Here is a 26,453-nt window from a genome sequence, read left to right as displayed (position 1 = left end):
ATATGAGAGTTGACGTAATCTTTATTATATTTTGCGGTTGGTTAGCAAACCAAGCAAAACAAATAATAAAAAGGGGAGCATATTCATTCTGATTCTATATCTAAATTAATTTCTTTAATTTCGATATACATACATATGTATGTATATTTTTGTTTCCTTTTTTTCTTAATAAGTTGAAAAATATTCTCTGCCAATTTGGGTGAAAGTATTTTTCTAAGAAGTGGGTGGGGAAATGGGGGAGATTGAATATACAAGCATGTAAATGTATAGAAGAAAAAAAAGGAGTGTGAAATTGTCTCAGATAAAAGACGAGTTACGCATAATAATAATTGAATAATCAATAGAGAAATGGAGAATGTTCTGCTGTGTTTACTCAAAATCTTAAAACTCAGTTCGCGTACGTTCACTCTGATTTTATTAAAAAAAAAAAAAAGGAAAAACAGTTAATGATGTCACAAGGTTTTTTTCGCACAGTGTGTGAAAGAAAGAAAGTGAGAAGAGTTTCTGGAAATTCATGTTTATTATAAATTATGGCTTCTTTTAGTAGTTTAATTTCATACAACTACAAGATAAGTTATTTTATTTTTTTGTTGTGTAGAAACAAAACATTTAAATTTTGAATTTCATCTCAAATCGAAGATTAATAGAAGAAGATTATGAAAGGGACGTAGTATAGTGTTTTTGGAGCAATGTCATATTCATTTGATATTCATCTTTGTAGGATGGCGCAACAGTAAAAATTATTCATGTTTTAGGAGCTTACAGTGGGGATACATTTTTAGTGATTAATTTTAAAATTTTTGCATCCTGCCTTGTTAAGGAAAATTGACGTAGGTATCTACATTTTGAGAAAATGCTTTTTCCTTTTTTATCCTATGTAAAATAATTACATTTTCAATTAAAAAAAAATGATATTATTACATTGAATACAATGGCTAAGTTTTATAAGTTACGTCATTTTTTTCAAAGTTTTTCATGTATGTATGTAGGTAATTCCTGTCATTTGAGCTAAATGATAAATGATGATGTTTTGTCGACGTTTTGAGTGTTTTACACCCTTCTTTAAGAATCTTCAAATTATAAATAGTTTAGTTCTGTATTTGATAGTTCATAGAGCTCTTAAGTTCTAAAGAAATATTTTTTTTTATAATTCTAACGAGTCCTGAATAAGGGTGTAGATACACTCGACAAAATTAGAAAGTTATCTTAGAATGGCCTTATTGTCTTTACATAAAAAAAAAGTTGGAATAATAATGTCACGGGTTGGAAAACTTTTGTCACAGTTGGGACATGTGCGAATTGATTGCTTTGCATGAAGAGTATTTCAAGGTCAATGAGAGGTTTTCAATTAAATTTTAACACATCTAGAAGTTACGGCCGACCAAACATTCCAAAACAAAAACATAACAACCGAATTTAAAGCAGCATCATATTAAGGAAGTTTTAAGTATTCCAGAAATAACATGACATGGAGCGGAAATCAATCATATGTAGGACGAAGTTCATAGTCGTCATTCAAGTCGGAAAATATATCAAGTAAAATCCTTTTATATAGTCATCGCTCAAGTCTGAGGAGATATTTTTACTTGAGGAATTCCTCAGGTAACACTTTAAGTTCAAAACTTGAGGAGATTTTTAAGTGTTTTTTTCACTGGTTTGAAATATGACGAAAACGGTTTTGATATTTTGTTTTTCTTTATTTCTAAAAATCGTTAAATCGACACAAACAACGTTCAATACGACCCCGAAGTAAAAACCAGTATTCATTTCAGAAATGGAAAAATACAAAACCGAGAGGGTTGCCGCCGATTTCTAAGGTCAACCCGGCGAACCGCACAGGCGGATCACTAGGTGAAGCAGATATGTGGGAGAGTTATGATAAATTTGACATCAAACTAGACGTTCTAGATAGTTTTAACTTTTACTGGCGTAATTTGAGGGACGAAAAAACGGTAAAATGAGTAAAATCTTAAGAAGATTAGGAAATAGTAGCTCTTTAATGAGAATTAATAATTTAAGTTCTAAACAACTGATGACAATTTAAGCAGACGAATTAGGAGGGAATAAAAGTTTACGTTAAAATTAAATATTTAAGAATCTTAAGATGATATTTCGAACAAAAGCCTTCAAATTTTTCGGAATACCTATGGGTAAGCCTTATTATAGCAGATTTGGTATTAGAACATTTATTAGATGAATGCTTCCATTGAATGAAAGAAAGACCAACAGTCATTGTAAAATACGTAGATGATACATATTTGCTGTGATGGACAAAATGAACGTCGATAAAGTACTAATACATTTGAATGGATTCCAAACAAAAATACAGTTTACTGTAGAAATGGAACAAAAAAATGAGTTACCATCTCTGGATGTAGAAAAACGCAGCTTCGGGCAAATTAATTTTAATAATAAATAAAGAAATTCTGCTCTAAATCTTATAAGTAAACTCTGTACTTTAAATGACAATTTCAAAAATTAAGTCTTAACCTGCAAAATTATGTTTCCATTGATCTAGCAACAAAAATTACATGATAATCTAATTTTACTCGACAATTCAACTGTAGGTCGAATTTTCAAATTGCTATTTTGAAATTCAAGCACTTGCTCTTGCATAGATGATTTAGTTTGAAGTCTTCTTTTCATGAATATGAAACTCCATAGTTCATAGAAAATATACCAAGTAGAAACACCTGTCATCCTTCTGAGACCCAGGGGTTTTAAATTAATGAAAAGAAGAATCGCTAGTTTTACCGGGGGCCTCAGGATTTTTAACAAATCCCAAGCGTCAATATTAATACTGAAAATCCTAACTTAAGGCAAATAAAATCGAATTCTTCGAGTACGTCGACAAGCCGATTACTTTTAGGAAAAAGGAGATGAGGAAAGTTGAGCTTAGTCTCCATACTTCAAGTCACCTTCCTTTTTTACAACCCCGACTGATTTAAAACCCGTTTTTTCTTTTTTTTTTTAAGTAACAGACTCTATGTAGGATAATGCGATACAGATCCGCAAATATCAAGGCTTTGCAGGTAGTAACAAATATCAAATTAAAGTTCTATAGGACTTTCATGGATATGGAGGTGACAAAGTTCCTTTTACAAGTCATTTTCAAAAGAACGCATATTAACGGTAGTGTCCACTAGAATATGGTTTCCATCTACTAATTAATGAGCATGATTACTTATCCCCTCCAAAGAAACGCTACTAAAAATGTAGGCTCAACTTTCCTTTAGGGGCGCACGAATTTTAATACTCGAATAATTTAATTTGAAAGATTAATGCCTAAAAGTAATAAAAATAACAATTTTTATGTTAGGAAACGTGTATTTATATTTTTAATTAATTTTTTAAAGTTCATTTTTTCATACAAAATGCATGCAAATGACGACCGCGAAGAAAAAAATAATTTTTTTGAAGTTCTTTTTAGCAGGGGGGTTGCAGGGGGGCAGCAAATGCCCCCCATACCCATCTGACTTTTATACACCTCAAACTTCAAATTCTTCGTGGTCGTCATTTTCATACATTTTGTATAAAAAATTTAAATATATATTTTTTTATCATACTTAGGGGTGTTTCCTTAAAGGTATTCTGTTGAGACCCTAAGCTCACTGTAAAAAATAAAATCAGAACTCTAGGTGTGCGCCCTTAATGGAAAGTCGCTCCAAAATGTATTTTTTAATTGAAATACTCATGATCTTTCTCGATATCAAAGAGTTTGTTTCTAAATATTTGTGTGTTCCTTGGAATTTAATATATTAGACCGAGAGCTGGCAGCAGATTTTTTGCGTGAGAGGTAACCGATTCATATTAATATTAGAATAAGTCCCAGTCATGGTGATGACGAAAACGAACGTCTGCCAGCATGTTTCTGCGCCTTTGCTGAGAAAAAGTGCATCAAATGTACATTTTTTCTGAAAATTGATTTAGTGAGGGTAACCACCTAGAAATAATTGGATCCTGACGCCCTCGTCACCCTGATTACAAAAACACCCATGACAGACGTTTTAACCGCGCCAAAACACCCGACAGACGAGCCCAAAAACGTTTTTTTACGCGTTTTTAGGGATTAGGGTAACCACCTAAAAACAATTGGATCCTGTAGCCCTTGACTCCCTGAAAGCAAAAATACCCATGACAGACGTTTTAACCGCGCCCAAACACCCGACAGACGAGCCCAAAAACGCGATCTTTTAAGCGAACGCAAGGGCTTGGGGTAACTACTTGAAATTAGTCTCATTCTGTTGGTCTTGACTCTCTGATTACAAAAATACCCATGACAGACGTTTTAGCTGCGCCCAAACACCCAACAGACGAGTCCAATATCGCGATCTTTTTCGCGAAATAAAAAAGCAAGGACTTAAGGTAGTCACTTGAAATTAGTCTCATCCTGTTGTAAAATTTTTTAAAAATTTTTTTTTGTTCACAAAAATCTTCATTTAAATTTAATCGCGTTTTTGGGTTCGTCTGTCGGGTGTTTGGGCACGGTTAAAACGTCTGTCATGGGTTTTTTTACAATCAGGGATTCAAAGAAAACAGGACGGGACTAATTTCAAGTAGTTACTCCAAGTCCTTGCTTTTTTATTTCGCGAAAAAGATCGCGATTTAGGACTCGTCTGTTGGGTGTTTGGGCGCAGCTAAAACGTCTGTCATGGGTATTTTTGTAATCAGAGAGTCAAGACCAACAGAATGAGACTAATTTCAAGTAGTTACCCCAAGCCCTTGCGTTCGCGTAAAAGATCGCGTTTTTGGGCTCGTCTGTCGGGTGTTTGGGCGCGGATAAAACGTCTGTCAGGGGTATTTTTGCTATCAGGGAGTCAAGGGCTACAGGATCCAATTGTTTTTAGGTGGTTACAATAATCCCTAAAAACGCGTAAAAAACGCGTTTCGGGCTCGTCTGTCGGGTGTTTGGGCGCGGTTAAAAAGTCTTTCATGGGTGCTTTTGTAATCAGGGCGACGAGGGCGTCAGTTTCCAATTGTTTTTAGGTGGTTACCCTAATCCCTAAAAACGCTTAAAAAACGCGTTTTTGGGCTCGTCTGTCGGGTGTTTGGGCGCGGTTAAAACGTCTGTCATGGGTATTTTACAATCAGGGAGTCAAAGAAAACAGGACGGGACTAATTTCAAGTAGTTACCCCAAGTCCTTGCTTTTTTATTCCGCGAAAAAGATCGCGATTTAGGACTCGTCTGTTGGGTGTTTGGGCGCAGCTAAAACGTCTGTCATGGGTATTTTTGTAATCAGAGAGTCAAGACCAACAAAATGAGACTAATTTCAAGTAGCTACCCCAAGCCCTTGCGTTCGCGTAAAAGATCGCGTTTTTGGGCTCGTCTGTCGGGTGTTTGGGCGCGGATAAAACGTCTGTCAGGGGTATTTTTGCTATCAGGGAGTCAAGGGCTACAGGATCCAATTGTTTTTAGGTGGTTACAATAATCCCTAAAAACGCGTAAAAAACGCGTTTCGGGCTCGTCTGTCGGGTGTTTGGGCGCGGTTAAAATGTCTGTCATGGGTGTTTTTGTAATCAGGGCGACGAGGGCGTCAGGTTCCAATTGTTTCCAGGTGGTTACCCTCACTAGATCAATTTTCAGAAAAAATGTACTTTTGATGCACTTTTTCTCAGCAAAGGCGCAGACACATGCTGGCACACGTTCGTTTTCGTCATCACCATGGCTGGGACTTATTCTAATATTAATATGAATCGGTTACCTCTCACGCAAAAAATCTGCTCCCAGCTCTCGGTCTATAAAACTAAACTAGATAAGCCAAGCCTATAAAAAACTAGTTGTTTAATCTGAAGAACTACTTCTTCCATAAAGTGAAGATGAAGATTTAAATTTTCAAGACCAAAATCAAATAAATTACAGATAAAACACGTTTCAATGGAAATAAAAGTTATAATGGAAAATCTTGTATAAAAACATACTTTACTTACTTCAATTTTCTTTTAATGCTTCTTTAATTATTAATCTATCTTGTAATGTACATATCTTTTTTTCTAGCATATTTTTTTTACGGTTTGTTTTTATAAATTTGTTTAAATCGCAGTGCTGCCAAAAGTACATTTTTTAAATAAATGTTATTTTTTGCGGAGTTGTTCTACTTAAGGTAGACAACCTACTACAAGAGTTTAGTTGATGCAAATTGTATATAATTTTAAATGCAAACTTTTATAAAAGAGTGCAACGAGGCAATGACGGTATAAAACAACTCATGATACTTGTTGCTGTGGCTATCAAGGCTTCACTAGAAAATATAAAATGCAGGAAAAGTAAAATCAAACGCGAGCCGCCACTACAAAAGAGACAAAACTTTGTGCGTTGCATACATCGCGCTCTTTTCCTCCCATTTACCAAAGAGTTTATTTTTTTCAGGAGAAACAAAACTACAATATTTTGAGGGGAGAGATTTTGGTAAATAAGGAAACACATACATCTACAAAGTATAGACTTTGTTGGTGGTTGTAATTTCCCCTAAACTACTGAGGTTTGGTTTGCAGGGTTATTTCTATGGGGCTTTTCCACTTCTTTCTCACTGTTCAATCTGCACTGGTGAAGAGGTAAACAAACATTTTTTCCAATGCTAATTACAACAAAGAAGCTATTTTTCAGTATAATAAACGTTTCTTCACCAGCCCAGAACTCACGTTCGCTGGAAGTTCTCCATTGGCGATTTTTATTCCGACTTTTCACGAGTTAATTTTATAGCCTTTTCACACCAAGCCAAAAACGCGGTTTTTGCGAAAAAACCCAAAAACCTATATCAAAAACACAAGTTTTTCCATACATTTTCCATAAACCACAAGTTTTCGTAAAACACAAGTTTTTGATTAAACTCGCCAAAAACCTGAAAATGAAAACATTCAACTCCAAACGAAATAACCAAACAAACCTTTTGAAGAATTCAGCACAAATTCAGCAGACAAAAAAAAAATGAGAGCAGACAAAAAAAAAAGAACTGACAGAATCAGCTGTTTTACAAATGCAGTTTGTTGATTTTTGCAACTGGTAAGAAATATTTTTGTATTCATTAACAAAATATTCTGTATAATTAATCAAATTTCTTTTCATTAATTGTAGAAAATGGCAGAGCAGAAAAAAAAAACAAAAAAAAAGATGTCCAAACGATCTTCTTCATCAAAAATCTCTTCTCAACTTTACTAATTAAGCTATCTGGATGCTACTTCGAAGTCGTTTTTTTTCCTTGTATTTGGTGTCTCAAAGAGGAAGAAACTTTGCAAAACTTTTATATATTCCTCTGTTTTATGTTAATGAATTAAAATTATTTATTTAAATTGTCAGAGTTCCTTTTATTTGATTAATTTTGTAAGCTCAAGGTGATTTAAGCAATAAAAATTAAATCCCATCGAAAACTTGACATTTGGATGTCAAAATATTTTAAACGTCAAACAAAAACCTGTAAACTTGTAGTGTGAACGCTTTTCAGGTTTTTGAAAACTTTTTGCCATAAACCGCGTTTTTGGGTTTGGTGTGAAAAGGCTATTAGCAGCAAAAGTCGCACGGCTAAAGTCGACTAGAATTTTTTATGTGGACTGTCATATTTTAGTCACCTGCGGCTTACGACGTTTAAACAAGTCGACTTAAAGGAGAGACCACACCGGAAGGTATTCCGTTAGTCAGCTATTACATGAAGCCTCAAGAGGCGCGACTCTTTTTTCGAATTTTCTTTTGATAATCATTCTGTGAGGCGCGTACTATTACACGATGCCTATCTTGAGTCAAAGACTCAAATTTGAGGGTATGTTGAAAAAAGAAAGAGTGGAAAAAAAAACGTCAAAAAAGAGTCTCAGAAATTTGGCCCACGACTCTCCGGTCGGATAATTTTTTGTTTTATCTTCTATCTCTTTTGCACTCATTAGTTTTGAAAAGAGGCGCGCCTCTTGAGGCTTCATGTTATAGCTGACTATGAAAAAAATTCCAAACTGACATATCAACGTTCAGATGTGGAATTTTTTTCATACAAATATCGTTACCGCTACCCGTACCGCTACTGCATACCCTCCAGTGTGGCCAAGCCTTTACTTTAGTTCAACTAAAAAAACAATTTTTGAATATGATTGTTTCGGAGTAATTAAGTATTTTTTCGGAGTAAAGTGTCAACGAAGCCTTAGCTTTAATTTAGAACTGTCATGCAAAAGAAAACCAAAAGAAAACTGTCAGAACAAAGATCCAAAGAGAAACAAGAAATAAAAATTGATATTCCCCACCACCAGAAGAAAATCAAAAAAAGTTACTCTGCAAAATTATTATAACAAAAATTATATCCTTTTAATAAGAAATTTATTAAAAATATTGCCAGTCACTTAAATAACAATGGAATACGAAAGTGTATTAATTGTCAAACCCGAAGTATTCATTTATAAAATTCCCCCAAGGGCCAGCAACAGAGGATACAGGTGATGAATATAAAAAAAAAAAAAACGAAAGAAAGAAAGAATGATTTTTTTTTTATAATTACGATGATGACGATGATTCACATTAAAATCCTTTTGTTAATAGAAAAAATACCACATAAATAAATTAAAATATTTATTTTGTTTTTTATTCACTTAAATTAAACAAAAAGCTTATCACTATTTTAATGATTTGTTATCAATAAAAAAAATCTATTTACAATCGACTGACTTTTTGACTGCCCCTTTTTTTTATTGCCAACAATGCACTTTACAGAGCTGCTGACTGGAATCTTGGCGAACCAACATGGACGGGCCGAATGCGATTGGTTGCCAAGGGCACCACTGTCAATCTCAAACTCGAGGACAAGACGTCCGGTGCATTATTTGCCAATTGTCCCATCGACACATATCCCGGTGTTGCTATCGAAGCTGTATCAGACAGTTCGAGATATTTTGTGATTCGGGTGCAGGATGACAATGGTATGAGTTTAATATGGTTTTGATAGAAGGGTTAAACAATTTGATTGGTGTAGGTTCGTCTTCTTCTTCAGGTCGATCGGCATTCCTTGGGCTAGGTTTTGGCGATCGGTCGGATTCGTTTGATTTGAATGTGGCGCTGCAAGATCATTTTAAATGGGTTAAGAATCAAGAGCAAATAGAAAAGGAAAAAACCGAACCCAAACAGGAATTAGATTTAGGTTTCAAAGAGGGGGAGACGATTAAAATTAATATGAGAATAACTGTAAGGAGAGAGCGAGTTGGAATAAGAATAATGACAATTTTATGATTAATATGATTATTTTATAGAAAAAAGACGGATCGGAGGGACCATCTCGAACGTCCAAAACGAAAACTGGAACCGGAATCTTGCCCCCGCCGCCCGGTGGAGTTGGTAAAATTGCTCCACCACCATCCGGTGGTGGTGGCAGTGTTAGACAGAGCCCCGCTGCTTCACCAGCACATAAACCTCAAACTGGAACTGAGTGGGGTGATTACGCTTCTGCTGGGTAAGAAACTGAAAAACTATTTCAAAATATATATACTTTTTTGCCTGTCTTAACCTTTTCATCTGAATGATAGTTTTACTTTAAAGGCACAGTCAGTCTTATTACAATTTTAACGATTACACTAGTTTGCAAGATTTTTGTTGCCGAAACCAAACTATGCTTTCCAAAGGTTTTCGGTGTGCTGAACTCGAATTCGTTCGGTTCAATAATTTATGGTGTTTTCGTTTGGTAAAAAAATCAAATAATTTTTTGATCTAAATCTGTCAAAAAACTGTAGTAGTTGAACAGATCAAGAATTGTTTTTTTGACAGATTTAGATCAACAAATAAATTGATTTTTTTACCAAACAAAAACACCATTACAAAACAACTCATAAATCTTACAGAAGTCACTCCCAGTTAACAAACATACAATTAAAATAATACACAAATAATAGTTGTAGGTATAGTTAACTATCACAATATTTTAAGTATCACAAAAGATGGTATTTTAAATCAGATATTGACTTGGGTACAATTTATTCACTCTCCATTAAATTTAAAGTCGCCATTAAAAATATAAAATCTGTCAAATCGCATACTAATTTTAAAATTTCCCATTTTAAATGGCAACTTTAAATTTAATGGAGAGTTGGGCACGTTCAAACAGTTAACATAAAGCTATCGGATAGCTTTTTGTTGTTGTAAACAGTGTTAAAAATTAGCAAAGAAACGAACCATTTTCTGTCAAAAAATAATCTGAAGGTATCCGAGAATTTTTGGTATACCTCAGGTATTCGAGTCATCAGCTGATAAATATTTGGCTATTTTTTATTTTGATTTCTATTCGCGCGATTATTCAGCTTGAAAATAAAATAAATTTGCAAGAATTAAAGTTAAATCGATTGTGCAAGTACTATGCAACAATAAAAAAACGCGAATTTGCTCAAAAGAAACCTATTCCTCTTTTCAATATTTTCATATTTTTTTTGTAGGTGCTTTGGCAAGCTATCTGGATAGATTTTCGTTCAAAGAGATATTCCAGATACGGGTATCCCAGATAGCCTATCCGATAGCTGTTTGAACGTGTCCAATAAATTGGGCCTTTAAGAATTGACGATTCAACCACCCGATGTGCCACAATAGCGCATATTATCGGAAGTCTGATGACAAAATGACTTCAGATTTGTTGTTCCAACTTGCCAATCGGGTAAACACTTGAACACCCGGAAGGCAATTCGTTGCACGTTTTTGAGCAATATTTTCAATGCGAAGATTGCAAATGTGATTGCAAATTCATTGCTTGAACGGTACTTGAAAGTAATTTATGGCAATATAGGAATATTATGAACAGAATTCTGAACAGATAACTACAAGATGACAAAACTTGATGACTGAGTTGCAACGTCAGTTGAGATAAATTTGGCAGTAGTTGACCAGTCAGTACTGATCCTCTGTTGTACAACTGGCTTTCAGCTTCTTTTACCATGTACATATTTCCAGAAAGAATTTTGAAGAAAGACTACTACCTTAAAAAAATAAGTAAGATATTTCTTTGTGAAAGAATGGTTTTTTTGGAAGATAGAAAAGCCTTAAAGATTAGCAAAACTAATCAATACGTAGTAAGCACAAATACATAAATGCTTGTTCGAGCAAATTGAAAACTAAAACAATTTTCAACACATCGCCCCACTTTAAGTTTGCCTTTGAAATGAGGATAAGTTCAAACTATAAAAAGGGGAAAAGAAAGATGTAAACATTCCACCGAGAATGCTAATTTACATTTATTAAATAAGAACTCTTGACAGATAAGTTCTATGTATGTAAAAAAAAAACGAAGTTAAATCAAGTTTTTGGCACACATTCTGTAGGAATGTTTCGTAGCTAGAAAAATATCACAAGTTTTGGTCCTGCCTTACGTTTTGTTAAAAAAAATTGAAAGATATTATGAAATAAACGCTTTAAATGAAAAAAAAGGGACAAGCAAGTATGTGCAAAAAAAAATCGTTGAAATTGAACAAGTGATTTAGGAGAAATTATGAAATTAAAAAAACGTTTCGATAGGAGGTACCGTTAATGAAGATTTTTAAGATAAATTTTGTTTTTAAATGCAGATCAAAAACTGGTAACCATAAAAAAAATAAAAGAATACCAATTAAAAACATTTAAAAAAAAAGATGTGATGTTTGAACAACATAAAAGTTCTATTTAAAAAATGTCGAGTACAATCTCTACAACAGAAACTCGCAATTCTGTTTAAATGTTGTAAAACACAAAAATACTCATTGTTCACAGCTATCTACGATTTGTAGTTAGTTTTTAGATAGAAAATCAACAAAAATATATGCTGCGTAAAGAAAAATCTATTGCCAAAAACTCTCATCTCAAGTACTCTCACGAAGTAAAATTTTCGGTTTTGCGTGGTCAACAGACAATTAAAATGCAGCTACATGCTACACCAATAGATGTCGTTAAAAAAAGTTTCCTCAATCGATTCAATTTATTCAATTCATTTATTTATATAAAAAAGCCTTAAGACTCTCGATTCTACTATAGAATTATGTAATCTAATTGGTTTTGTAAGCAATGGCAAATTTATAACACTTGTATAACAGTTCCGGAAATTTGCCTTCAGTCTCTGGACTTAAATTCAACAACCTTAGGATTCTTAATTAGTCGTCAGGTCTTTGGTAGTTATGGGATTTGCCTTATTCATTCTTATATTTCTGCCATTTATTAAAGTTTCTGAAGGCTATATATTTATTAATGTTTTTAAAAAAATATTAAAAATCTTATGTAGCTATATTATTTCTTTTTTGGTGTGTTTTAGAGCCAACAACCAAGCACAAGATCAGCAGTCATCGGCAGCAAACGCAAACTGGGTACAGTTTTAAATCATATTACTTAAAAATGCTATTGTAAAAAAAAAAACAAAAAGAAAACACCCAACAACCATAATGAATAAATAATAATAATAATTTAACAAGAAAAAAAAAATAAATAAATATTTACATACAAAAAAAAATTAAATAAGATATCTAATTCATAAGAATGATAAAACATTTAACGAAAAAAATTAAAAAACAAAAAAAAATTATGTATAAACATTGTTGAACTGTATTTTTACAACACACACACATATATACATATTATATATACAAAATACATAAAATTAAAAAAAAAAATAAAATCATTAACATTTATCCAATGTCAAGAATAAAATTATTATTCATTTATCATTGGACCGAAAAAAAAAATAAATAAAAAATAATATTAATTAAAAAAAAAAAAAAACAAAAAAATTAAAAGAATTAAATAAATTTGTAGTTAATTTCTTTTTTGTATTAAGTTTTAGTTAAAAAAAAAACAACATTATTACAAATAAAATTGTTATATTTCTTATTTAATATTCATTAGAAAAAAACTAAAAAAAAAAACAACAACAAACGAGTATTAACGAATAATACAGCAATCGAAAGTTAAATAAAAAATTTTGTTTTTCCAATAAATACAAAACACATATACATACATATATTCCAATCTTCTTGTTAGGGGCAAATCATTTAAAGTTCGTTAATATTTTTAAATACAATATTTTTGTACTTATGTATGAAGGCAATTCTATATTTTTTTCTTGTTCTCTCTTTTTATTTTTGAAGATTATATTTTTTTTTCTGTTCTAATATTAATCTATAAACATATTTAGATATTTAAAACAAAAACAAAAAAAATATATATACATACATATATTAATGTAAAGTAACTCAAAATCAATGAAAGATAAAACAGAACATCAAGTTTGAATTATATTCAATGTAAATCTATACTATTATGCTATTGCCTAGCTTAAAAAAAAAAAATAAATAAATAAAAATAAAAACAATAAAACTGAAATATTAAAAAAACATACTTAAGAATATAAAAACAAAAACACTATAATAGTTGTTATCCCCCTATGCTGTTCGTTTCAAACGGCAGCGCAATTCCCTCTTTAAAAAAAAATATAAAACAAATAATTAAATATCAAAGTTTGTTTCTTTCGTTCATAACTTCATTTGATAATGTTTAAAAAGAAAAACAAGTTATTCTGATGTAAAATTATGTGATTTTTATTAATTCTTATATTGTTAATTTATATTTTTGAAGATTTACTTGCACATATTGTTCAATTTTTTTTTGTTTTTGCTGAATTGATTGATTTTATTCAGCAAAATGTATAACATAAACTTATGAGCAGAAGCGATCGAAACATTCCGCAAACAAACAATTGATATCTCATTTAATTAAAAATTAAAATTAAAATAAAAATATAAAACTATTTTTTTTTTTATAACATTAAAATTCAACTTTGTATATTTAACCAGTTCCTTTTTTATTTTTTCTTTAAATAAAAAAATGCATATACATAGGTATAATGATAAATTGATACGCATGAAAAAATTATTAAATAACAAAAACAAAAATAAACCAACTATTATCAATATTATTTACTTTATTCTGTGATTTGTTTTTCTTTTTTTTTTGTCTTTTTTCTTTTATGAGTTTTTTTTTTACATTAAACAAATCAATTAAGTTTAAAAAGAAAATTATAAAGTTCATTGTTGTTTTTGTTTGATTTAATTAATATAATTTTTTTCTCGCAATACTTATGATAAGAATTAATATTTTTTTGTTTGTTCTCTCGTAAATGTAATGCAACAACAACAACAACAACAAACAAACAAACAATAACAACAACAAAAAGAAACAAAAAAAAACAAAAAAAAAAAAATATAACAAATCTTATTTTAAAATTGATGTGAGTTCGAATATAATTCAATAAATCAGAAAAACATATTCAGAGACGAAAACAAAATCTAACGTGTTTTAATTTTATTAAAAGTTACGTGATGTGTAATGAAGCATAATGATGAGGGCTGTACATCTTAATTACTCCACAAAGGGTCGTGAATTCAAAAGACATCTAAATAAATAACAGATGACTCACAGTGCGGTATTTTGACTTAAAACATAGCCAAAAATCAATTTTCTCAACTTGACCTCTCAGGTTTGAGCTTAGGTCAACATTTAAAAAATGTGCACTTTTTTGTTGATTTTTAAAAAATATTAATGTTTTTTATAATGCGCAAAACTCTGCAATATAGTCTATCATAAGTGCTAGATATGTAGAAGAGAAACTTGAAGAAGAACACTCAGGAAAAAAACACAAGGAAAAAAAGAGAAACTTGAAGAAGAACACTCTTATAGAGAAAAAAGATGACATTCTTAAAGTTATCATTGCCTTCAAACCAAATTATAAACGAAGATGGCAACTCTGCAATAGAATAAGAATGCGTTTTTTGGACAATAAAAATAACGAAACAACAATACCTGTTTGCATACATCCCCGAAGGCCTAAAGGTTGCCTAAGTTAAGAATTTGGGGAATCGAATGACTGAAAAATTTTCGAAAAACTGGTGGAACTTGGAAAGAGTGTGTCTGTTGATGAACTGACATAATATGTGGCACAGATTAGTCAAAGAGTGGCAGGAAATTTTGATATAGCTAAATGATGCAGATTGTAACCAAAAGTGCAATCAGGGCTATGAAGTTCCGGCAATAAAAACCGAAAACACAAACCTGAAAACGCTTTGAGGGAAAACAAAGAAATCTATTCGTGAAAAAAATAGTCATTTTTTAAATATTTTCATAAGTAAAATCGGGATAACTATTTTAAATACATAGTTAAAAATAGATATTTGTGACTATTTTAATAGTCAATCGAACTATCTTCCAAATTAACTATTAAATAGTAAATTTTAACTATTAAAATAGTCAGGTGGAGGGAGGTGCTATGGGGCTATATACAATGCATTTTTTCAGGGGGAGGGGGGGGGTGATATATCTCCCTCCTCTTATCTTGCGGTAGGCAAAATTGTATAAAAGAAAACTGAAAAAAAATGTTTATTTATAGTTTTTTTTTATTTAGAATCGTTTTTTATACAATATCCCAGAAGTAATGGTTCAATCGAACTATGCTGGCCAAAATAAGGGTTTAGTAGCTTGGTCTTCCTTTTCATAACTGATTTTTGTTTCTCTAAAAAATTAGTTAATAAAATTTGAACAATTAATAATTATAATAAAAATTACTTAATTTTGTTTGGAACAGAACCCTTCAAAAAAAATTATGATTTGCCACTGGTTTTCTTCGAAAATAGAGACTTTTGTTTAAAAAGAATTAAACGAACAATAGGTTTAATTCTTTTTAAACAAAAGTCTCCATTTTTGTACCCGAACGACTTGAAAGTTGAAACTTGTACTCGCACTGGCAAGCTCCGACATCTTGTCATCTGTAACTATACAACATCTTGTTTTCTGCAACTATACAAAATAGTTACTTTTAACGGCTTAACTACATACACCACTTTTTCAAAAAGTACAAAAGTACTTTTGTATAAAGAGTATACAAAGTGTTTTTTAGGCCAAAAAATAAGCTTTCTGCATTATTTGTTTTAATTTTTTATCACGAGAAACTATACAAAAATGCGTTTGAAAATTTTCACTTTTGTACTTTTTCACTTTTTGAGCCAATGTTGTTAAGGCTTAACTATTTTGCTTTGGCATATAACTATTATAATAGTTAAGCCATAACTACAATGACCTAAAAAGTGAAAAAGTGGGAAATTTAAAAAATTAAATTTTTTTTTATTTCTTACTAGCGCTAAAAATAAGCTTTCTGCATCATTATTTTTAATTTTAAAAAACTGTCACAAAATGAGTTTGAAAATTTTCACTTTTTGACTTTTTGCAAAAAGTGGCCGTTGTAGTTATACCTTTATTTCTAACTATAAACATAATAGGGGTATTCACGATCCGGTGTAACAAAAAAGTGTAAAAATGCAAAATTTTGTTTTCTACTACTACAACTACAATAGACAAATTTTGCAATATTGTATTTTATTTTTGCAATAGGGTTGGGGTATAGCAAAAGTGTAAAAGTGTAAAAAAATTCTAGTCTGTATATTTGGTTGTTTTATTTTAAGAAAATGTTACACTTTTGCACTTTTACAACGATACAAGACCATTTGCATCGAATCGTGAATACCCCTAATAGTTAAAAATTACTATTTTAATAGTAACGTAATTACTGCGGCATAGTCAATTTTAACTATTTTTATAGTTATTTTTAACTATTTTGTTTTAGCATGTGACTATTATAATAGTCATCTTTAACTATTTTGTAACTATTTTCTATCAAAAAAAAAATAGTTACAAAATAACCTTAGAGGATATACCTAATATATGGAGTGCTTGTTCCTATACCTAATACATTGTAACGCCATATGCATGGATAGGGGTCGCTGCCTTCGTTTTTCAATGAGAGTCCGGTTCCGCAGCTGTAAATAAACACGCTTGTTGATGACAGCCATCAAATGAAAATAAAATGAAGGCATGCACTCATCGAAAAACTTAAAGAAACTAGAGCCCTCTATAAAAGCTTCACGGAACTAACAGCACAAGCACTCCATATATTATATCCTCTAAGAAAATAACTATTTTTTTCCCCTGAGTGTAGGAGTACTTTGCCAACCCTCAAAGGAACAAGGCTATTAGTGCACCATTCGCGGATAGAAAAACTTCTAATGTAAACACTGCCCAAATTTATCCAAAATCCGGATAATGTTTTATTTGTATAGATTCCTGAACGCGCCTTTTGCAAACTATTGTTTGGCTATCTATAGTTTGTTTTGTTTTTAGTTACATATGTATGTATTTAAAAACACATTTGATTTTTTCTGTTATCCTGTTACTTTTTAAACAAAAAACCCCATACCAATAATTTACCCAAACACAAATTAAAAAAAAAATGAATGATATAATTATTGAATTAGAAGTTTGCATGCACTTTTGTTGTGCAAATGAAAAAAACTATATGCAAGCATTGGATATGTTAAAAAAGACTTATGGCAATGGATTTGCAAATAAAACACATACTTACGCTCGTGCATTTTACTATAAACATTTACGAAAAATGGGACCTCACGAGGCTTGCCAATATTACCCTCCTGATATTGGAAAAGCCGATATAGTCGAAAAAGTTAAACAACTTTTAATCGAAAATCGCCTTTCCTCAGATTACGACATTGCACGTGAATGTCACATAACTTCTTTTAGTGCTTCAATGATTTTAACCGACATTCTGCGTGTTCGAGGTGTCGGCGTATATCAATTCCTAAGAGAATTGAATTCTGATCTAAAAGATAGTCGCAAACAATTCTCTTCAGATATGTTAGCTCGCTCTAATTCTGATCCCAAATTCATGGAACGCATTATAACAGGTGGTGAGACTTTTTTCTACGTGGTCAATGAATTCACGAGAAAACAAAACGAAAACCTTGATGGTAGGAAACCAGTTGAGTGTTCTCCAGATGGCAAAGTCTTGTTCATTGCGTTCTTTAACATTAACGGTTTGGTTCATTACGAAGTCCTTCAAGCAGAACAGTTTTATTATAGCGGTTATTATTTGGAGGTATTGAAGCGGTTGTCTGAGACAATTCGCCATAAACTGCCTGATTTGTGGAAGAACAAATCGTGGATCTTACATGACAATAATGCACCATCGCATAGAATTAAAGATGTGATCGAATTTAAGACCCTAAATGGAATACAAACAATTGATCAACCTCCTTTTTCACCAGATTTATCTCCGTATCACTTTTTTTTTTATCATCAATTTAAAAATTTCTACCCTCGTGACTCGCCGGAAAATATTAAAATTAGTATTGAAAAGAATTTACGGGACATTCGGAGAACAGCTTTTCAAAAGTGTTTCGATGATTGGAAAAAACATTGGAATTTGTGTATAAACTCAAATGGAGATTACACAGATGTTATAAAATTTCCCCCCAAATTTTAGGATTTATGTAAATAATCTGAAAGAACTATATATTGTAGGTACCTAGACCTACATACAAAATTTGTTTTTTAATTTAATCTTCTTTTTTTACAGAAATACCTACCTGGCCACTAATGAATTTGAAGACAAATGATTGGACATCACGGCGAGGATGCTTATCTTTGTATTTATTGTTTTTTTTTTTTTATAATTTCATTTTGATCTCTTGGCTGTTGAAATAGGTTTTTGTATTGTTGCCTCATTTTGATCTATTAAACGTTTCTTTATTTAAAATAGATATTGTTTAAAATTTATCTTGTATAACTGACAGTTTTTAATCCTGTTCTCACTAGAGCCCATTATGAGGTAATTTCGAATGCCAAATCGAACCTTACTTGCGAAATTATCTCATTTGGGGTCTAGTGAAAACAGGCACAGTAAATTTTGAATGAGCTCTCAATAGAAATTTTTTCTATCTCCGTGAACTTACTTCTTAATATTTTAAATACCTACTAGGTGTGCTTTAGGATACAAAATTTAAATGTTTTCTATAAAGCCAAAATAAGATAATTTCGGAAATTAGCAATGTATGTTCTAATTTCTAATTGATTTTCTATACGATTAGATATTCGAAATGAGAAAATTTTTTGAAATTATCTCATTGGGATCTAGTGAAAACAGTCTAAAAGCTTGATTTCTGGACTAATTGTGAAGATAACTACTTATCGATAGACCGAGACCCTTTCTATGATATGAAATGACGCTAGTTTATGACAACTTTTAACTATTAGAATAATGAATTAAAATACAAACTTTATTCAGGACACAGATAGTTCTTTTCGGGTTTTGATGAAATAAGAATAAGCTCTATTTTATCTCATATTTGGTATCATAAACATAAATTTAGAGCAACTCTTTCCTATAAAAGAATCAATGCTCAAAAATTCATCGATGTTCATACATTAGCTCAGCTTCAATCGCATTTTCTGGTAAACTATTATTTATGACTTAACCCCTTTGTACCCGGCAGAAAAGATGTGCAAATTCACAAACGCATCACTGCAGAAATGATTTGCGATTATTCCTGTAGCACGCAAATAAATAGCATCACTTAAAATGTCAATCGTTGCAAAGTTGGATCAACTGATGTGCAAATATCAAACAAAAAAGCATGAAGGATTTTTTTTTGATAAGTTGTTGATGCCGACGCGATTTAGAGTAAAAATTGGGGAAAAGGACAATGAAAAGTATACAATCAAATTGAGGAAAGTTCTGGAGGAGATAAAATGTGTGGCTCCAGATTGTAATTACAACAAAGAGTTTTTATTAGTATCACTTCCATCATTAAGCAAAAATTATTTTTAAACGTAAAACTTTTTTAGTCAATCAGCATCGCATCGTAATCAGCTGAGCAACGATCAGCATCGCAAAAAAGCAGTGATGCGTAATCACTACCAAAAAATTTGACGTTTGTGAATTTACCAGATTTATATGTATATGTAGAAATGTATATCGATCGTAAATGCATCAGATTTTATGTACCCATGAATAGAAGTGGACAGGATATCTCCCTCAGCTATAAAGCCTAGTACGCAGCTATAGTGAAACGAAAAATTGTTAAACCTCCAAAGTCAACAGCGAACATGTTAACGAAAAAATACCATCGACGATTATGTCAAAGTCAAAATAATAAAAGTACAAATAAAAGAAAAAGTTGTAATGCCATTTTAAAGAAAATGAAAACGAAATTTTAAAAAAATATAGGTAGGTATCAACCCGTTTAAAAAACAAAAATATTTGAAGTTTTTTTTTTAAATCCAAAAAAAATCAATTTATATGTAGATCAAAATATAAATTTGCCAAACGGAAAAATTTATTAAAAAATATATGATGAAAAAATTTTCTACGTTTAACTGAAACATAATTATATTAACCCTCTGTAGGCACACCTCTTTTTTGTGACGTGATAGGCACACTAGGGTGGGTCAAAGAATCAAAATATTTTTTTTTGATTTGGTAATCCGAAAAATCGATTGCTAGATACCTCTAGAATATACACACCAAATATGAGCTCTTTATATTAATGGCAAGGTCCTCCGCTTCGCAATTTTCCATTTTACAAAAAAGGCCTTGTACACTTTTTTCGTTTATCTAACCGTTTAATAGATATTTGAGGTCAAAAAATCGAGAAAATCTTTAAAAAATCGTTTTTTGTTCTTAATTTTGTAACAAATTGAAAAATTATAATAATCAAACGCGCAAGACATATTCTTGTATGAAATTGATTGTTCCACAAAAAGGTCTTGTTAACTTTTTTTATTAATTTAACCATTCTAAAGAGATTCAAGGTCAAAGTTAAAAAAAATTATAAAAACATTTTTTACTTTTCAAAATTTTTTAATTCACTGAAAATTCATTATTTTCAAATTAGCAAGATATATTCTTATAGGGGCTTAAACGTTCTTCCTTGGAATCAAATTGATTGCTTTAACCGTTTAGAAGATATCCGTATCCAAACCAATGCCCACTGATTTCAGTAGTTTTATTATGACTCGTATGCATTGCGATTTGGATACGATTATCTTTTAAACGGTTAAAGCAATCAATTTGATTCCAAGGAATTTTCTGTAGAACGTTTAAGCCCCTACAAGAATATATCTTGCTAATTTGAAAATAATGAGTTTTCAGTGAATTAGAAAATTTTGAAAAGTAAAAAATGTTTTTATAATTTTTTTTAACTTTGACCTTGAATCTCTTTAGAATGGTTAGATTAATGAAAAAAGTTAACAAGACCTTTTTTTGAAACAATCTATTTCATACAAGAATATGTCTTGCGCGTTTGATTATTATAATTTTTCAATTTGTTACAAAATTAAGAACAAAAAACGATTTTTTAAAGATTTTCTCGATTTTTTGACCTCAAATATCTATTAAACGGTTAGACAAACGAAAAAAGTGTACAGGGCCTTTTTTGTAGAGCGTTCAATTTCCTACAAGAATATGTTAAGAAATTTGTTAAAAACTCGAGTTTTAAAAAAATGATTTTTTTTGTCGAAGCTAGATGTAAAAATGGAAAATTGCGAAGCGGAGGACCTTGCCATTAATATTAAGAGCTCATATTTGGTGTGTATATTCTAGAGGTGTCTAGCAATCGATTTTTCGGAGTACCAAATCAAAATAAAGAATTTCGATTTTTTTGACCCACCCTAAGGCACACGGGTGCGAATTTGGTTTATACTTTTTCATGTCGCTAGAACTCTTTTCGGTCACAATATTTTATAGAGAATCAAGTATGAAATTGATGTAGAATATTCCGAGGAATTCGAATATTGTATTTAGAATTCCGAAAAAAAATCGTAATTTTTTCTTTTTGTCCTGCCATATTCGCACACGTGTGCCGACAGAGGGTTAAAAATAGAAATGACGATAATAATATGTAAAACTAAATATAGCTGTGTTCCTTTAGCCTTAAGTATCTACTGCTAAGTACTTCTGGTTGTATTCAACTCCATTTCTTCTATAGAAAAAATGTCTTTAAATGGATTCAGAAGTACTAAAAAGTACTTTGCTGAGCCCAAAGTAACACAGCCTATGTAATAACAAAAATAGGAAACTATAATAATAAAATTAAAAAATATTATATTTCTGAATTGATTGTGTTAACTTTTCACAAAATTAGGGAAAAAATATACCTCTATTTTTGTACATTTTAGTTTTTCAAAAGTTTCACAACATTTCTAAGTGAATATGGCTTTTGAAAATTTTAATACCAAAATTTGTCCAATGCGCACTTTTGCACAACGATGCGTTAGATCATCGAACCCAGAGGCACTTCTGTTTTGCTTAAACTGCATTTAAAAATGACAGGTTTTTTTGTGTTTTTATTTATTTATTTATTCTTAAAATCGATTTTTTTTTACTGTTTGCCTAAACATTATAAAGCGCGAGCGCCAACGTAATAATAAAAGTTTTGTTTGTTACATTTTGCAGTGTAATTTTATTATTTAACGTTGTACACAATTATAATTTATGTTATATATTTTTATTATGCTGTGTTGTTGCGTTTTATTTAATATCTATTTTTTTTAAACAAACATATAACACGTTTAGTTTTGTGTTTTTTTTTTTTTTTGTAATCATTTATAATTAATCTTTTAAGAAAGATAAGTTTTTTTTTTTATTTGTCTATAACTAATTTATTAATATAAAAGTGCTTATAATTGTAATAATATCTCTAGATATTGATATGAAAAAAGAGAGATGTTTTTTTTTTAATTTTGAAGACTTATTTTTTTTGTTTTTCATGTTTTCAAAAAGGGAATAAAGCTACGATAGTTTTCTTTTTTTTTTTTTTTAATTATTTTACATATAAAGTCTTACGTAATTATTGTTATACGAGTATATTTAACTTCTTTCTTTTTGTTTAATTTGAGTCATTTGAACAAAAAAATGGCTAAACAATTGTCGTTCTTTCGGCGGAACTCGTGCAAACACTGTTATTACTACTACCAATACTAACCATTTGTTGGTGTAGTTTGGTATTATCATTAAGTAATTCTCAGGGATTCATTGTATAACTGTAAAATCTTAAATTATCACTGGTTGTGGGATGAAGTTGGGTTTTTTGATACTGAAGCTGATGCGGTTGTAATGATTGTAAATGAGATGAAGATTGACCCAATAATGGCATCATGCATACATTTAATGAACCATATGGTGATGTGGACGGGGTTATTGATGATGTTTCATAGCTGCTAGGTACAATATTTGTTCGTCCTGGTACTCGGGTATAAATGTTCGATGAACTATTACTCGTTACTAAATGTGGAGAGCATGTAGTTGAATAAGTTGGCTGTTGTATTCGTTGTGGTGTATTACAAACATTATAAACTGGATTTGTAGTTAATGATATTTCTCCTTTTTTTACTTGTTGTTGTTGTTGATTCGATGAATGATGAAGTTGAGGTGGTGGTGATGAAGATAATGCCTGTCGACATAATATCCTATTTGATTCCATATTTAGCCGATGAAATGCTTCCTCTTCAGCATGAAATTCATCATCACTATTTTCTAGAGGAACTACATCAGGATTTTTATCTTCATACGATGAACGACGACTTCCTAAATTACGACCAAGTAATTCTACACTTCCACCTTTATCTAATGTTTCGATAGTATTTCCATTTGATCGATAAATGTGTTTTTTACGAAATTTTATATAAATAACCACGCAAATAACCACCAATGTAAGGGTTAAAGTCAATCCAACTAAAGCCCCCAAAACCGGTGTTAATTGTACCAAAACAGCAGTCGATGATGCAGTTCTTAACAATGGAACAGATAAAGTCCTCGCTCTCAATCGATAAACAAGCTTACTTGAACCTTGTAAATTAATCGAAGTTATTCTTAAGACAAATACCGAATCAGATGGTAAACTTTTAATTTTAAATGTGGAATGCTTAAAAGTTACATTATACAAAACTTGTCGATTTAGCTCATCATAAACTTGTATATGGAAATGTTGTGGTATACCACCATCATAACCTGGAGTACATTGTATTTGTATCGAACTCGGAGTAGCATTGTGGGCAGAACAACTTTTTACAGGATCTGGTACATCTGCCGGTTGAATATGATACCAACATGGTTGACTCTGGCCCATTTTATTACTTGCAATACATGAAATTGCTCCAAAACTTTCATATGATTCAATATAATATGGATAGACATTGTATAATATTTGTTCTGGTTTTGTAGATTTTATAGAACCACCACCTTTTTGGTTAAAATGCCTCATATTTGTTGTTGTTTGAGATTTCCTACTAATATCATTATCTTGCATTTGATCTTTTGAATAATCATAATGTGATCGATGGTTTTTATCTATCTGGTTTGTGTAGACCATATTTGAATAAAGCATTTGTGCAAGTGGCATTTCTTCGTCATGATTATTGTCATGATTTCCAATTAAATTATAATCATTATGATGTTGATGATGATTATGATTATTATCAATTTTTGATTTATTACCATTAATATGATATGTATGATGTCTTTTAGGTGGATTTTCTTCTAATGCATTTAACGTTGTATAAAGTGGTGCATTTAATGATGATGCTAATACTGATGAGAAATGTATTTTCCCATGAAAATCATGATTATTTAAACCATTTGACGACGACGACGAAGGTTGATGATGTTTTTGTTGTATTATAATTTTTTCATACAATGTTTTATGATGATGATGTGGATTTTTGTGATGTTGATGCTGATATAGCTTATAATGATTATTATGTCGAACAGATGAAGTTGCTGGTGGGTCACCTTTTAAAGGAAGCGATGAAGGTGCAAAATTATGAAATCCTTCTTCCATTTGACTTGATGGTTCTGGCAATTCAATAATATTATCTAATGAATTATTAAAATGCCATTTAAAATTTAAATCATATAATGGATTTGAATCAACTGAACATGTTATATTTATTGTTTGTTTTATAGCTGCTCTAATGATGGTCGACTGAGCTTCACAAATTGGTGAATATTTAACATCTAAATAAACTTCATTACTCGATACACTTCCTTGAATATTTGTTGCTAAACAGAAGTATTTTCCATGTGAAAATTTCGATATACTTTGAAGAACTAGAGTTTGATTGGAAATAAGTACTCCTCGGGCAGAATGGAGTTTCTTATCATTATGATACCATTCAATTCGTGTGATTTGTGGATTTGCAACAATACTACAATCCAAAAAGACATCCGAACCACTCATTAGATTATTGGCGTCCAGAGGAGCACCCAAATTCAATGACACAATCGGTGCATGAGTAACATTAAGAACACGAGAGTCTTTTAAATATAATTCCATAGTTCCAAAGGAATTTTCATAAGATGGTTGCATTCCCGAATCGAGTTGAGTCGATGGTAATGTTTTAGCAACTAAACAAGCTACCTCTTTTTCATTATCTTCCGGAGCTGGTACTAATACCAACTCGGAGATGGTAGAGTTGCCATCTGTCGATGTCGACTGTGTGGCACCCCTCATTTCGACACCACCTTTCTTCCAGATGATTCTGGGCGGTGGTCTAGCCCCAACCGAAGTACAAGTCACATGAGTTCTCACCCCAGCGACTATTGGATGATTGATTCCTTGAAGTAAGATATTCAAAGGAGGCAATTTCATTTCGATTTTGACTTTTGCCGACAATACAGCCACAATATGACCATTGCTAGCTTGACAAGTGTAAGCTGATAGTAAATCAGCTCGAGATATGTTTGGTAAATGCAAGACATTCCTAACTGTCCCATCAGGAAGTATTTGATATGAATCATCAACTAAAGCATGTTCTTTCCACCATGAAACTTTTGGTGGAGGAATTCCTCCACTCGAAAGACATGTCAAATTAATACTATTCCCTTCTAAATATGGACCAACTATATTATTACGAATAGCAGCTCCATATAAATCAATTATAGTTAATTTAGTTGGTGCAACAATGACGGTAACATTAACTCTCCAATTCCGTGTTGGAGACTTGTGAAAATCAACTCTACACTTGTACAAACCAGCATCATCTTGTTGTACATTTTTGATTTTCAATGCTGGCGGATTAGTATCATATAAAAATTGAGCTTTATTTTTTAATACTATCTCATCAGCCCATGGTATAGCTTGTTGTAATGTTCTACCTCTAGCATCAAATGTATATATTGGTTTAATACTACCTTGTTTGTACCATATAACTAATTGTACTTTGTCTGTGTTCATGGTTGTTGCTGGTGTTAAATCGCAAGGTAGATTAACTTCTAAATTTATAGCAGTTTGTACAGATAATAGTGGGCCATCTTCTTCGGCTGGATGTTGTTCAGCTTTAATGCAGTAGTTGGTGTTTATTATTAACACAAATACATAAAAAATTTGTGTCCATTGTATACAATTTGATATGGTGGATTTCTTTTCGAGTAAGATGGACATTTTTTTATACGTAGTAGTTGAAGAAAACACTAGATAATGTTTTCTAGGTTGTTGTGAACACCTGCAATATTGAAAAGATGAAAAAAAATAACAATAAATATACTATTTTAATTGAAATTTTATTTTTACTTTCCCAAATTGGTATGTATTTGCTGCTGTTGACATTCATTTGATGGGAAAATTGGATTTTTCATTTTCTCTCTATTTTT

The 26,453-nt window shown here is 31.3% G+C and overlaps 3 protein-coding genes and 1 long non-coding RNA gene across 6 annotated transcripts; 3 read left to right on the top strand and 1 right to left on the bottom strand.

Annotated features, from left to right (window-relative positions):
* Positions 1–6,939: 6,939 nt before the first annotated feature.
* LOC129911407 (uncharacterized) lies at positions 6,940–7,293 on the top strand. The gene is made up of 2 exons (XR_008771632.1): positions 6,940–7,000; positions 7,073–7,293. It is a non-coding gene; the product is annotated as an uncharacterized LOC129911407 (long non-coding RNA).
* An 877-nt stretch (positions 7,294–8,170) lies between these two features.
* Positions 8,171–13,889, top strand: LOC129911396 (NECAP-like protein CG9132). Of its 2 annotated transcripts, none has more exons than XM_055989199.1 (5): positions 8,171–8,409; positions 8,684–8,889; positions 8,961–9,151; positions 9,217–9,416; positions 12,225–13,889. In XM_055989199.1, the coding sequence occupies exons 1-5, from the start codon at positions 8,327–8,329 to the stop codon at positions 12,286–12,288; spliced, it is 744 nt and encodes a 247-aa protein (XP_055845174.1). In that variant the 5' UTR covers positions 8,171–8,326; the 3' UTR covers positions 12,289–13,889. The 2 variants fall into 2 exon arrangements, with proteins under 2 accessions (XP_055845174.1, XP_055845173.1); XM_055989198.1 differs by having other exon boundaries at positions 8,172–8,409; positions 8,943–9,151.
* Positions 13,890–17,161: 3,272 nt separating this feature from the next.
* Positions 17,162–18,565, top strand: LOC129911389 (histone-lysine N-methyltransferase SETMAR-like). 2 transcript variants are annotated; one of them, XM_055989191.1, is made up of 2 exons: positions 17,162–18,297; positions 18,384–18,565. In XM_055989191.1, exon 1 carries the CDS (start codon positions 17,241–17,243, stop codon positions 18,288–18,290), a length of 1,050 nt encoding a protein of 349 aa, XP_055845166.1. In that variant the 5' UTR covers positions 17,162–17,240; the 3' UTR covers positions 18,291–18,297; positions 18,384–18,565. The 2 variants fall into 2 exon arrangements, with proteins under 2 accessions (XP_055845166.1, XP_055845165.1); XM_055989190.1 differs by having other exon boundaries at positions 17,162–18,324.
* A 3,566-nt stretch (positions 18,566–22,131) lies between these two features.
* LOC129911368 (uncharacterized) lies at positions 22,132–26,430 on the bottom strand. Its single transcript, XM_055989141.1, has 2 exons — positions 26,374–26,430; positions 22,132–26,305 (listed from the first exon to the last, which is right to left on the bottom strand). Exon 2 carries the CDS (start codon positions 26,242–26,244, stop codon positions 22,828–22,830), a length of 3,417 nt encoding a protein of 1,138 aa, XP_055845116.1. The 5' UTR covers positions 26,245–26,305; positions 26,374–26,430; the 3' UTR covers positions 22,132–22,827.
* Between the last annotated feature and the right edge of the window lie 23 nt (positions 26,431–26,453).

The sequence above is a fragment of the Episyrphus balteatus genome, chromosome 2, assembly GCF_945859705.1.
Source record: "Episyrphus balteatus chromosome 2, idEpiBalt1.1, whole genome shotgun sequence".
NCBI classification, from domain to species: Eukaryota; Metazoa; Arthropoda; class Insecta; order Diptera; family Syrphidae; genus Episyrphus; species Episyrphus balteatus.
The sequence above is the reverse complement of the archived record's forward strand: the minus strand, read 5'-3'. Positions and strand labels throughout refer to the sequence as shown.

Coding starts and splice junctions, on each gene's coding strand:
- LOC129911396 (XM_055989198.1), top strand. CDS start 8,327: ATGGAATACGAAAGTGTATTAATTGTCAAACCCGAAGTATTCATTTAT. Junction 8,410..8,683: donor GCCAGCAACAGAGGATACAG/GTGATGAATATA, acceptor TGCACTTTACAG/AGCTGCTGACTGGAATCTTG. Junction 9,152..9,216: donor AAATTAATATGAGAATAACT/GTAAGGAGAGAG, acceptor ATTATTTTATAG/AAAAAAGACGGATCGGAGGG.
- LOC129911389 (XM_055989191.1), top strand. CDS start 17,241: ATGAATGATATAATTATTGAATTAGAAGTTTGCATGCACTTTTGTTGT.
- LOC129911368 (XM_055989141.1), bottom strand. CDS start 26,244: ATGTCCATCTTACTCGAAAAGAAATCCACCATATCAAATTGTATACAA.